The sequence below is a fragment of the Falco peregrinus genome, chromosome 5, assembly GCF_023634155.1.
Source record: "Falco peregrinus isolate bFalPer1 chromosome 5, bFalPer1.pri, whole genome shotgun sequence".
Classification (NCBI taxonomy): Eukaryota; Metazoa; Chordata; class Aves; order Falconiformes; family Falconidae; genus Falco; species Falco peregrinus.
Genome location: NC_073725.1, coordinates 84,984,434 through 84,997,662, shown reverse-complemented (window position 1 = coordinate 84,997,662; position 13,229 = coordinate 84,984,434). Strand labels below are relative to the sequence as shown.

At 49.4% G+C, this 13,229-nt stretch overlaps 1 protein-coding gene across 3 annotated transcripts in view; it reads left to right on the top strand.

Annotated features, from left to right (window-relative positions):
* Positions 1 to 7,857, top strand: part of TTYH3 (tweety family member 3) — a 79,686-nt gene extending 71,829 nt beyond the window's left edge. For all 3 annotated transcript variants that reach the window (XM_055804475.1, XM_055804473.1, XM_055804474.1), the window contains one exon: positions 2,199 to 7,857. In XM_055804475.1, the coding sequence (XP_055660450.1) occupies positions 2,199 to 2,214 (16 nt within the window). In that variant the 3' untranslated portion in view covers positions 2,215 to 7,857. The remainder of the gene's footprint in view (positions 1 to 2,198) is intronic.
* Positions 7,858 to 13,229: the final 5,372 nt, after the last annotated feature.

Sequence of the window (13,229 nt, the reverse complement as noted above, 5' to 3'; positions counted from 1 at the left end):
GCCCTAACTCTGACTACTCTTAATTGGTTCCTTGTGGTGGATTGCAGGTAGGTTTGAATGTAAAATGCCCTCTGACTGTCCAAATCTCATGTTCCTGACCACTCTGTTTTAGTGACACTTAAACAACTGTGGAGTGTTTTCTTGGTGGAGGAAGGAGCGAAGTCTTCTCAGCTTCTCCCTCCATGATGGGTGTACTTTGTACATCCTTGAAATACAGTTCATCAAGTGGCCCTTCTTGATTTTAATGCTCTAAAGAAAGTTGGTGTTGCATGTTGTGTGCTGAACCTATATGACTTGTCAAGGAAGATGCACAATAACCTTCCATGAGCTGAGATTTTATTTTCCCTAAGTACTTCTTACAAAACCTTAACACCTGGAATTTCTCTATTCATAATCATCTCCTATCACATGTCACCATACAGAACAGAAATGGAAAATGAGCGATCAAATGCATTTTTCCTTCTAAGACCCTTGTCTTAGCATGATGGTTGTCTGGTAATTTCAGCATTGCACTACCTGAAACGTGCCCTACTTTCTCATAACGTTCTCTGACTTCTAAGCCTCTCTGAGCCTGTTGGGTTAGGGCATTATTAAAATACATGAGACTAAACTTGATTTCTGAAATAGTAATCACATTTAATAAACTGTATAGAATATAGTCCTTAAACTGGCTCAGCTTGGTATTTTCTACCTTTTCCCTTCTTACTGACAAAAAATAGATCTTAAAGAGAAAGAACAGATGTACCTTTTGTCTTCTAAATATAGATGCCATTTCTGGGCCAGAGTTTTATATTAAGATCCGTGTTCTGCAGAAAGTTTTCCAGTTATGGAAGACACTAAAAGATGAGTGTGCAAATGAGCCACAGGTGTCTTAATCTTGTGCCTATGGAGTCAGCTCTGCTGAAGGAGCAATTCTCTCTTCTGTTGTGCAGAGGTTCAGCCTGGGTCAGTCTGTGGAGGAAAACTGATAAAATACTGTTAATTCTCTGAAAACCCCTTTGGACAGCTGAACTTTTGACAGCCTAAAGATGCCTCATAATGTTCTTTCCCAGTGGGCAGGATATATCATACCTCCTGGTGTGGAACTGCCGTTCAGTTGTCTCTTTGCTAGCTTAACCGGCTATTTTATGTGGTTTGGTTTTAAAGGTGGTAAAAAGTCAGTATGCTGCAGAGCACTCTTGGGAAGTAAGATGCGGGTATTACAGAATTATTCAAGCTCCAGCGGGTATAAAAAGAGGAATAAAATGTCTGTCGTCATTGCTTGGTTGTTACTATCATGGCAGCAGAATCCCAGAAGCAGTAATATGGTCCCAATGAAGGCATTGAACACATTGGTGTAAAGAGGCAAAGTCTTTTGTTCTTGCTTCTGGGTGTTATTTACATGCTTTTCGGCTTGTTATGCACAGCTGAATGGCATATGTTACCTTAGTAGCTTTTGGGAGCTGCTTAGAATAAAAAAAGAAAATAAGAAAAAACAAACCCCCCCCAACCCAAAGTAACCTTCCATCTTTCTGACTTGCTCATCTCACCCCCAAGCTGGAGTCTTGTCTACTACTGCAAGTACGCAGGTTGGATCCCAAGCCACAGTAGATTACCCATCGGATAACTGTTAGCTAATATCGTCTTGTTGGATTGGCGCCCTGTTTCCAGCCTGGCAGGGTCTGTTCTTCCCTGGGCATTGAATTGTTCAGAGATTCATTCTTCCACACTTTTTTCTTTCAAACCGCCCATCTGTGATGCATGCAGTCTTCTGATGCCCTCATTGCCATAAAACGCAATGCAAAAATGCAGCGCACACCCATTTTCTTCTCAACCTCCTTTTCTGGCATGGTTGAAAGCAATAACATGACTAAGAGAGGATGAAGGTGTGAGGTGGGTTTTTATATCTGCATCATTTCCATTTCCCTCTCTTCTCCCAAGCGAAGTATGGCATATTTTGACTCTGTGGCTATTGGATTTCCTTCTCGGTAGAGAACTTGGATGAATCGTTAGCCCATCTGCACTGACCTGGCCAGCATCCTCGCATTAGGCCGAGTATGTTACTCGGCAGGCTGTGCAGTGACTTGTGAATCTTTCCTTGTCAGACTGAGCCAGCATCTTCTTGATATGCTTGCTGTAAATACGGATAGCGTTTACGTGAGTCATTTTGACTTAATCTTCTGTTCTGTTTGTTTGTTGTTTGTCTTGTCTTCCTCCAGTACACCTCCAGCATGAGAGCCAAATACCTCGCCACCAACCAACCTCGTCCAGATGCTGGCAGTGTGCATTAAAATGAAAAAGCAAAAGCAAAAAAACACAAAACCCACATGTGCAGTCAGACTAAACAGTGTGCCAACTGCTGTGCCCCTGTGCTGTCCTCGTAGAACAATCCTGCTGTTCTGCCCAAAATCCAGTGCAGCTCCTCCTGTTTCTCCAGTCCAGACCACCCTTCCAAACCCACTACCTGCCCACTGGAGTGGAAGCCCCTTTTGAATTTAAGCCTTCACCTTGTTGTACCTGATGTGCCAGAGAGAGCAAGTATGTGCAGGCAAGAAACTGGGCCCACCTGTTTGGGGAGCAACTTACTGGAGTAGCCTATCAGAAAAAGTTGGTGAATATCTTCTGCTCCCTTTTTCCCCCCTTCTGTTCCCCAGAGGGGCTTGGTGAAAGATGGTAGTAGATCTTCACTTCTCCAGTGGGATCAGCAGTCTGTCAAACACTGAAGAAGCAGGGGCTCAGTGCTGATGACTAGTGTACAACAAGGGAACGCTGAGTCGATGCACCGTTTTGGTGGGGGTCCCCTGGTCCGGTGCCCTGTGTGAGGGAGTAGGGAAACTCCTGCCTCATGGTGTCACTGCATATCCACTGTAATTTGGGAGCCTGGGGCTTTTCTAGAGCAAACCATTCTACTACCCTGATTAACTTTTTAAAAAAAAAAAAAAAAAATTGACAGTTGCCACTCAATCTAGGATGTGAATTCTTGAGGAGGAGCAGGAGGTCCCAGTACCAGTCACCTACCCTGTCCATTGCTCTGAACCTGACCTCTCTGCTCCATCAGGGAAGCCCAGGTACTGGCAGGTGGCAGTCTGGGTGCTGCCTTTACAAGGCTGACACGCAGATCAGACAGGAGCCAGCCACCCACTTCGTGCCAAATTTTTCCAGGAAAAAACTTGTAAGACTTTATGGGGTGTATTTTTGCACTAAAGAGTTTCAGCTCTCTGATGCTAGATCTTAGGGGACAGTCAGCTTGCAAAAGCAAGAGGGACTGGAAGCACCAATGAATTTATAGCAAATGCAAGCTCTCCCTGCAGAAGTGACCTGTGAACTCTGCTGGACTTTTTATTTTATTTTTTTAAATGATTATAACTTACAGCACAGGGTTGCTGAAATGGCATTGGAGGAGGTTTTTGAAGCCTGTCCTAACAAACTCATGAGATTGTCAGTCTACCTTCCGTGTTCCAGAGTCAGAAAGCCAAATGACATCTGGAGAACATTGTGACTGTCAGAACAGGTTTTTATTGTATTCTCTTTTAATTTGTTTTGGTTTTCAAGGCACATTGCTAACCACTATCTGACCACATTAAGGCACATGTAAGGTATTTTTCTAGACATGAGGCAGAACAAGGCTTGCAAAGGGGCAGCTGGATGCCTGCAAAGGGCAACATCCTCCATTGGTGCTGTACTTTCCACTGAAGAGCGGTGCTGCAAAGGGCACCAACGGCTTCCTACTGGAAGAGGAGACTGCCTCTTGGGAGGTACTGTAGAGTACTGCCCTTTCAGTAGGGTAACTTTGATGTTCCTTTTTGTCTTTTTACCCCTGAGCAGGGGCATCTTAGTGTAGCTGCTGAGCTTTACATTAAATAACTGGCAGAGGAAATAAAAGTGGGAAACGTCTCTCAAACTGGAGTTGAGCCATTGGCAGAGGCAGTTAGTCTTCACCTCAGTGATGTTCAGACTCTGTGTCTGTTTACCCCACGTTTGCTGTACGGGGCACAGAATCTACCAATCTGCCTTTACTCAAGTTGGTTGCCTTCTTTCAGTGAGGTGGGAATTGCTCCTAGCAGGCAGCTAACTAGGATGATGGTATCTGCTGTAAAATGGTACCAGCCCTGTGGAAGAGCAAGCGTTGAGACCCCTCTTAAGATAGAAACCACTAATAGACTGCAAAAGCTGGAGGCCAGCTATTGCTGTTCAAAGGAGCAAGGGAAACAGGGAGGAGGCACCACCAGGCAGACAGGAGGAGAAGGTTTTGGAGAAAACGTCACACTTCACCATAAATCTCTGGAAGCAGGATTTTCTTGCTCAGGACTTGAGTATGCCCTTTCAGACATGTTTGATGGGCTTCATACTGAAACATACCTCTGTGTTATCAAATAAAAAAGGGCAGGGAAATGTAGTCACAGGTGGTATGGAGGGACACTGTGGCTCATGAGCACCAGGTTTTCCACCCTGTCTTAAATCCTACCGCGAGAGCCGGGTGTGCGAGCATGTGGCAGGGCCTGAAGCACGCAACTGCTGTCTGGGGGGGAGCCTTCCCCTGGCTTTGAAGAAAGAAGCAAGAGCCATATTATCCTTATTAAGACTAAGTTGTTCTGCCATCATCTCTCCTTGCAAGGATGTTCTCGGGTTGCTACTTACGTTATCAGTTTTAGGGGAGCTGCCCTAAAATCTGTGGCCTGGTCCTACTCATTGAAGGCAAGTGTTTTGAAGGCTGGAGGGTGCGGGGAACCCTGTGAGAACAAGTGCTTCTGTAGATCGACTCCTCTGTATACAGACCGCATCCTGAGCCTGCGTGCGGCTGCGCTTTGGGTTGGCTCTGAATTGTCACAGTGGTACTGTCTGTGCCACCATGGATAACGGGGGGAGCGAGCCTCTGCCTTTTTGTTTGCAGCATCTAATGGAGCAGCCACCTTGACCTGCTTCCTTCCCAGGTCTGGCAGTGCCACTCCTAACACCCAGAACAACTTCTGACAATGTTCGGGGCTTGCAGCAAGGCACAAATGTGGAGGTATGTGCTCTGTGACTTCAAAATATAACTGGAAAGAACGTTACGGAGATAACATTTTGCTCTCTGGAGGCCAGCATAACGTGACTGCAGTGTGAGCTGTGTACCTTTGTCCAGCCAGCACTTCCTTTACTTGACATGGATATTGCACTTTTGTAAAGCATCCTGGAACTCTGCTGCCCCGCTGCATGCTGTGCAGAGCGCTGGATAGGAAACACAGACAAATGGGTTTCTTTTGGTTTATTATTATTATTAGTCTTTTTTTTTTTCTTTTCTTTTTTACTGGAACCTTGAGCAACAGCGTGGCATTTCCGCAGGCTGGTCTGAACGGATCTGCTGAAGAACAGATGGCCTTTGCCTATTCTTATGGCTGAGACATAATCAGTCTCATCCATATGGTCACATTTTGTCTGAGGAGCGGACTTTCAAAGCCAAAATCTCCCAGACTCTGTGCCTCCCTCTCGGGTGAACAGCAGGTGCTATCTGGCGAAGACTCATCTGTTCTAGATGGCATTCATGGTTGAAGGAGTCCATACTCTTCAAGCTGAAGGAGGTAAAGCTGTAGAGACTGCTCTCTCTTCCAGTGTGTCTCTTTTTAACGTGACAAAATGCCAAGGCCATATCACTTGGTGTGTCCCAGCTGACCTTATTGGAATGTTACTGGTGTTACTGGTTGCTAACAAAAGGGTCCAGAATTCTGGGGAGATGAGATTGGCCTCTGGACAACCTCATTGACTGCAAAACAGAAGGCAGCTTGCCTGGTTGAAGGTGACTGCATCGGTGAAGACACTTCATGTTACTTTTTCAGAAGCACAAATGTGGTCATTGGCTTGTCTGGTTGGCTTGGTTTATTTCCACTGCATCATCATGTGTGAATGACACTTTCTTTTGGAACTGAGGACTCTTCCAAGCACACAAACATCTCCACAATGTGAAATGTAAATAGCATGTTGGACTCTCGTGTCCAGTGTTCAAGACTGCATTGTAATTGTAAAGGAAATCGAATCAAGACTTGGCTGTGAATTTCTTGTGCTGTCTTGGGAATATAACTGTAGTGTTTGTATCCTGTATGTATTATTAAACTGAGTTCATTTTATGTGCTGATAAAAGGGTTCAAGCTAAGATTTTTAGCGTACATCCATGTATCCGAATGTGAAGGATGGAGTGCTCCCTTCCCCTCCTGTCCTTTTTTAAGTTTTCTCCATTTGATAGGTGTTAATTTTCAGTGTACAGTCATGTCAGCCAAGATGCAAGGATGTTCATTTGAGTGCTTTGAGGGGGACACAGTGCATGGGGTTTGAAGTGATCCTAAGTTAGGACTTCCATAGCAGTTCCCTGAAAATACATGGGAAGTTTGGCCTTTCTGAGAGTAAACTGTTTCTCGGGGGCTGCTTAGCCATCACTCATGAGAGCCTTGGGTGCTGCAGGGTGATAGCAGACAGGAGTGGGTGGGTACCTATAGGAGCAAGGTAAAGGTTCCTGTGTGGATAAACCCATGCTTCACTTGTGGTCCTGCCTTCTCTTCCTTCTAGCAGCAACTGAGATACCATGCTGAACCCTTTGAAGAAGAGAGAAGTGTCTTGGCTTGTTGATTCTAGCCACCCCACCTGATTCAGGAGTAGGTGAGGTGCGTGGGTTTTCCTCTAGCTAGGGCGAGGAGCTGTCTTTGAAGTACTTCCTACCTGGGGACTAAGGAGAAGCCAGGGTCTTCCCCAACTTGACAAGTCTGTTAGCATAACTCTGGGACCACCTCTGGGTGGGAGGGGGAAAGCCCTCCAGGGAGATACTAAGGAGTAGATCTAATGCCTTGAGAGAGGAGACCTGAAAACACTTAATCAGTACCTTTAACCAGGTGGCTTCTTTCGTCACAGCCCCTTTTCTAGAAATTCTTTGTGTGCATGCTATGGATGGCTTCCCTAGTCATTCCAGGAGGCCCAGCAGAAGCGTGGGGTGTTTTGAGAGCAGTTCCTAGATGGCTAGCAAGTGGTCTGTGCTTTCTGGGTGGGGAGTGGGATCTCCTGCCCAGCCGTGATGGTGAGTGATGCCCAGCTAGGGGAGAGAAGGGATGCGTTACTGGTGGCCTGAAGCTCCCGGGTGCTCACCCAGCCCCTGTGGCTGCGTGCGTGAACAAAGTGGAACATAAATTGATGTACAACCAGAAAGTTCAAAATACTTCTTTCCTAAAGAGGATAACTGTAGCATGAAGCTCTTAGGTGCTCTGCATATTTGATACCACAATGCTCCTCACTATGCAATTCCCAGCTCCTTCCTTCCAGTTCCTCCTCTAATCTCACACCAAGACTTCTCCGGTGGCCTCTGCCCACAGGCCACTGAAGTCCCAGAAAAGCTTCATTTCTTTCATTGTCCTCCGCATTAGGTCCAGCTGCCCAGCCGTTACGTCGTGTGCCTCAGGTCCCTTTTTAACGGGAGGCCCCATGACTTTTATTCACATCATTCAGAGGGAAGTTTATTTTCTTGGACACTGTGCACAGAAACCTAATGGTGAACATGTACCTGGCCTTTCTGTAACTTTTCTGTTTTTTCTTCTTAACCATAATGGTTGTATATCATACCACTTTATATACATATATAATATATAAATATATATAATTTTTTTTTAAAACTTCAGACCTGCTAGTTTCTGTCAAGTGTTCCTGCACTTACCCAAAATGTTTTTAAATTGTGAGGATTAAAGAGGATTGAGCCCATTTTTGTATCTTTACTTTTAATTCTGTAGTTCTATTGATTGTAATGTAGCTATTTTTTACTGTAACTTTTTGGTTTGCAAATACTAAACAAAAAACCTAAATGTAATTTCTGTGGTTTCTATTCAGCTTGGGTTTCATGTTTTAAAAATAAATGATTTAAAACCACTCTTCCTATTTATTGATTCTTATTTTCTCTCTTGCCCTCTCCTTGCTCATAAACCTGCCTGAATTTTTGTTACCTTTCATACCTTGTGGTAGGTCTGTGAAGTGAGGATGGGTGCTGGAGCCGTGAAGTCTAACAGCTAGTAGAGGGTGGAAGGAGTAGGAAGGTGAGTGCCCAGTACTACAGAAATCAAATTATTGGTGTCAGTGCTGCTATGTGCGATGAGGTGTGCGCAGGTAGTGGCAGGGCTGCTTTCTTCCTTGGCGTGTAGGTCTCTGCCTGATCTGGTGGCTGCTCAAAATCAGGCTTGGGGATTTCTAATCCCATTTGAAGACTGGGCTGTTGTAATTGAATTGGACAGCTTCAAAAGAACCTCTGAAGAAAAAGGATTGATGTGGATGTTTCCGCCAGGGGAAGCTGTGCTCATCATGCTTTAGAAACGTGGCTTATCCCCCTTCCCCCCTCCCCAACAAGGTCTGGAGCTGGGGGCCTGGGAGGGTTGGCAGGGGGGAGCCTGGATGGGGGCACAGAGCCAGACTGGTACCTGCTGCAGGGCTGTCCTCGTACCGGCGGCCTCGGGGGGCTACAGGCACTGCTGCAGAAGATGCTGGAGCAGCAGAGGGATGCATCCATCAGCCCGTGGAGATGGCCACCCCGCACACTATGCCGGTGGTACCCCCCAGGCCCCCTCTGCTTATGCTGCGCTGGAGCAGCAGCACACGCAAGCGGTTCATTTTCACCAGCAGAAGTACGAGTGTGGAAGACCAGTGCAGGAGGGTACACCCACTGAGCCGCTGCGAGGGTGTCCCTCTTCGGGAGGTGATGGAACGTATGTACGTGATGAAACGTATGTACGTGCCTTCGGTAGCATCGCATGGGGAGCCAGGGGAGCCGGTGCAGCTCGGCGTGGGCTCATCTTTCTTGGCTCAGCCCCAGGCTGTCGTGGGTTCCTTTTTACTTCTTTGATTGTGCTGTTCTCTGATCACGGGCCCGCTCTACCGCATCTCTGTCAAGCAGTGAACTAAAGCCGTTACCTCCCTGTAATCCTCTCAATCTCTTTTCTGCCCGATCCTGCCAGTCAAACCGAGGGGCTGGTCTCCTGCCCCACTCCTGCGCTGTTCTTGGCCCTGACCTCATTCCATCCTGGGCCAGCTGTGGGTCTTTGGGAGGCTCACCACCACCAAACCCCAGTAAAGCCAAACAGCATCTCCTGCTGCTGGATGACCATGCATGTGAACTTGACCCCTAGAACGAGGGCTGGGAGGAGCAGAGCAGCTCCTCGTGCAGGTGGATGGGTCTTTTGGGGGAAGAGGAAAGAACTGGGGGTTGGGAAGGGGTTTGGTGACAGCAGATAGCTCCAGCTGTGCTGATTGCTCTTGATCCGATTGCAGGTTAAAACAGAAAGCTCCTGTACTACCCAGCGGTGCTGTAAGGACCAGGCTGACGGTCCTGGATGTCACTGCTATAGTGGTAGAGCCAGCCTGAAGACCACTGAGAGGAGACCACATCTTGCAGCCCTGCGACCTGAGCTGGGCTCCTTGGCACCTCCTCGGTGCCGCTGGTCCTGCCCTGCTCCCCGTCAGAGTATATGTGCCCAGGTATGTCCTGTCCCCTTGGAAGGACGGAGTAGTCTAAGCAATGATTTAACTGTCTTTGTTAATGCTGTAAATTTTTTTTAAGTGCTGTGTGGTGTTTGTATGGCTGGAACCCACACCCATGCTCTTGAGTCTTGCCCATCAGTGCAGTGCCGGACCACAGAGGACTGCTTGCTGTGCCTTTCACCCTCATGGCTGTGCATCTCAACAGACACCAGTTTTCCTCCCTTCACTAATAACCGACCGATTTGCCTCCCCTCTATTTTTTTGTCCACTTAAAGGAGGAACCCTGATGTGAGATGATTAAACCTGCTCTCTGGTGCAAAGGGCTTGGAGCAGTCAAGGGAATCTGATGGCATGAAAGAAAATAAAGCCACCATCAGAGATAGCACATAAATATTTTACCAGGTTTATGGGTTCCCACCAAGGATGGGAACATGCAAAGGCCACCTGCCCAGTGCCCGTTCCCAGTGCTTTCTGGCCAGCCATGCCCAGCAGCCGCAGGCTTCGCTCAGCCTGCTGCACCGCTCCCTTTTCCAGCAGCAGCAGCAGGGCAGGGCTCTCCTGAGCAATGCAGAGCTGGGGGGAAAGAGAGGGGAGGGCAAAGTATGTGTTTGAAGAAACCTTGCCTTCTGATCAGCCTTCAGTAGTGGTCTGTTAGATCTCTGTCCTAGAAGATAAGGCAGGGAGGGATGCCCTGGGGAGGTGCTTTCAAACGTATTTGTTCCTGCGTGTGCTGAGCTGTGCGCTGAGCTGTGCGAACAGGAGCGTTGCCTCTGGGAGCTGTCGGGGGCTGGCAGATGGAAAACCGGCAGGCAGAGCTGGTGGCCGCGGCGTGCTCGCTGGGATGCAGTTACTGGCTACGTGCCCCATCTCCTGTCGCCCCTTGGGGTGGGAAAGGGCCCGTGCTGCAGGCAGTGTTTTCTGCTGAACGTGGTACTGTGCATGCAGCATCTGCTGTGCCTGCTGAGGCTGGATCTGCCCAGCTTCTGCCATTGGGTGCACTTGAGAGCTGGATTCATGGCTGTCCTTGGGGAGGGTCCTGTCGGGACTCGGACTCCCCATGTGTCTGGGAAGGCAGCAGGCAGCTGAAATTGCATCTCATCTTGTCTAGCCCCTTCTGAAGCACCCTTGCCCCCAAGGAATGACCCCATCTCCCCCTCCCGCTTTGCCAAACCACCTCTGCTTTCAGGAGGCCATGGCCATCCCATGCAGGGCGAGCATCCGCTGGCCCACCAGCTCGGAAAAAAGGCTTGAACAGGGAGACTCTGATCTGTCTGACCGCATGGGGATGCTGAAGTCCTGCTCTTGGCAGTCGGAAGGGTTTGCAAATGGAGGCAGCCACAGGAGGCTCGAGGGGAGAGATGCTCCAGTCCAGCTGCAGCCCCAAGTCCTGTATAGGAATAGCGGGTCACACTGCTGTGCGCTTGTGCCATTGCGCGGTGGAGAGGGTATGGATGGTGGCAGGAGCAGAAGGACTTTTCCTTCTGTGGCTGATGCTTCTGTTGCTACAGGCAGGACCGCAGGGCTGTTTGCCTTGGCTCTGCAGGCAAGAACGACTTTGCCTGGAGCAGGCACTGTTTCTCACCATGATCTCAGCAAAAATCCCTGCTCAGGGAATTTTTTAAATCCCTCCCCGGTCCTTGGAGGGGAGTGGGTGGAAGTACAGCTCCTTTCTCACTGTGAGGTGTTGCAGATGCTGGTGCTGGAGCCCTTCTCCCACCCGCTTCCTCTTCCCACCAGCAAAACGCCATGGGACCTGACGTTTGCACCCCATAAATCACTCGGTCACTCATGATCTGCTCCAAACGTGGCTGCTCTGGGTCACTGGATGGGCTGCTCAGGCGGGGAGCCAGCATGGCCCCTGGCTCCCCAAGGGGTTTCAAACTAAACAGCCAATCCTGTGCCCCCCTAAATAACAGGGGGGCTCACCAGGCTGATGTGAACATAGCTGGAGCATCAGCCGGTGCTCACCACCGCAGTGCCACTGCTTTGCTGTGCGGTGTCACTGCTGCTTTCAGTCCCCTGCCCTCGACAGCCTGGGTTGGGGGGGATGGAGAGGGCACACATCCACCACGGAGGAAGAAGGGGTTGGGAATGGGGCTGTTGGGTGATGCCACAGCTACGCTCATCTGGCAGTGCCGTGGGAAGTGTTTCCAGCTGCTTTTAAGATGCTCAGTTCATCTCCTTCCACTCTTGTCTTGTGAAATGGCTGCAGCAGAGCTGGCCCTGCTGGGCAGCTGAGGCACACCAGAAGCAGCGGGTGCTGGGAGCTCTGGGGCAGCTGGAGGGAGGGAATTGGTTTATGATAAATGCAAGGCTGGTCTTAAAAGTCAGGAGAGAAAAATAAACTTTGGAGAACTTGGGGAGTATTTCTTTTAACCACCTGTGGGTGATGCAGGGGTGGGAAATAGTAGAAAGGTGAAAAAAAATAAAGAGGCTGTGGGTGATGGCTGGGAGCTGCATTTGAAGGGGCTATCCTGCACGCCTCAGCACCAAGTCACAGCCCCTCGCTCCAAGGCAGATGCTGCTAGTGGGGTATTCAGTGGCCTCCAGCTGCACAGAGGTGGTGGGTGTAGCTCGTGCCTGCCCCAACAGGGACCCAGTGCTCTCCCATTCCAGCACTGGGACAGGCAACAACCAAAGCTGCAGCTGGAATGTTGTGTGCTTTGCTCAGGCCCTGTGATTCGGCTGCTTTTATGTCCATTTCCCACAAATATTCCAATTTGCTGGGCCAGAGAGGCTGGAAGTGGTGCTTGGAGCTGATTCACACAAGTTTTGTCATCTCCCAACACCCCCTCCCGCCCCAACTCTCAACTATTTCTCGCCGCTGTCAGTGCCAGGAGGGGTGTTCATCCCATCACTGCAGACAGCAGCTCTCCAGTGGGATGTCCCCACGCCACAAAGCTCCCGTGCTGCAGCTGGGCTGGGAACACAGAGATTCACACAAAGTCCAGGATGGCGAATGACCCAAATGCAAATTAAAAAAAAAAAGAAGAAGAAGGAAGTGGGGAAGCCACAAAAAGGACTAAAACAGTGTGTTACTCTCTGCCCTCGATGCTGCAACCACCCAGGGACTGGGAACGCCTTTGGTTGGGCACGATGCTGGAGCATCCCTTGGCACAATGGTGTCAACAGCAGCGGTCCCTGCATAACAGCAGTGTCCCCATCAAGCCAGGCTTGTCCCCACGCCACTGCCAGACACCAGCACTCTCCAAAAGGTACAGCTGCCTTATCATCTGCCGCGAGCTGGCGGGAGTAAACAGGACGTCCCACAAGAGCACCAGGGTGCAGATGAAAGCAGGCTGGCCTGACGAGCCTGCCAAGTGTGGGAGAGCAGCAGGCTTTGCTTTTGTTTTCCTTGTGTTTATTAATGTGTGTATTTATTTACTTTTCGGCCCACGAGTAGGGAGGGAGGAGGGAGAGGCTAGGACCCTGGTGGGGGACAAACTGGAGAGCTAGTGTTCTGCCTGCCCCTGCTCCCAAAGGCTCAGTGGGTGGATTTTATTTTATTTGGTTTTATTTTATAAGCCTGTCCAGGTGTTGCACCGTGCCCGGCACCCTCCCAGCCTTCACCCGTGCCAAGGGGCTCCTGCTCCTTGCAGCAGCATCCCAGCCCCACACCACAGTCCCTGGCTCCCCACTAGCTTGGTGGGCACTTCACGCAAGATTTGAGTTGGTCTGCTGCAAACAGCATCCCTGCACCCAGCCCTGCCTGGGGTGAGACGGGTGCTGCCCTGTCCTGGCTGCATCACCCCATCCTTCACCGGGGGGGGGGG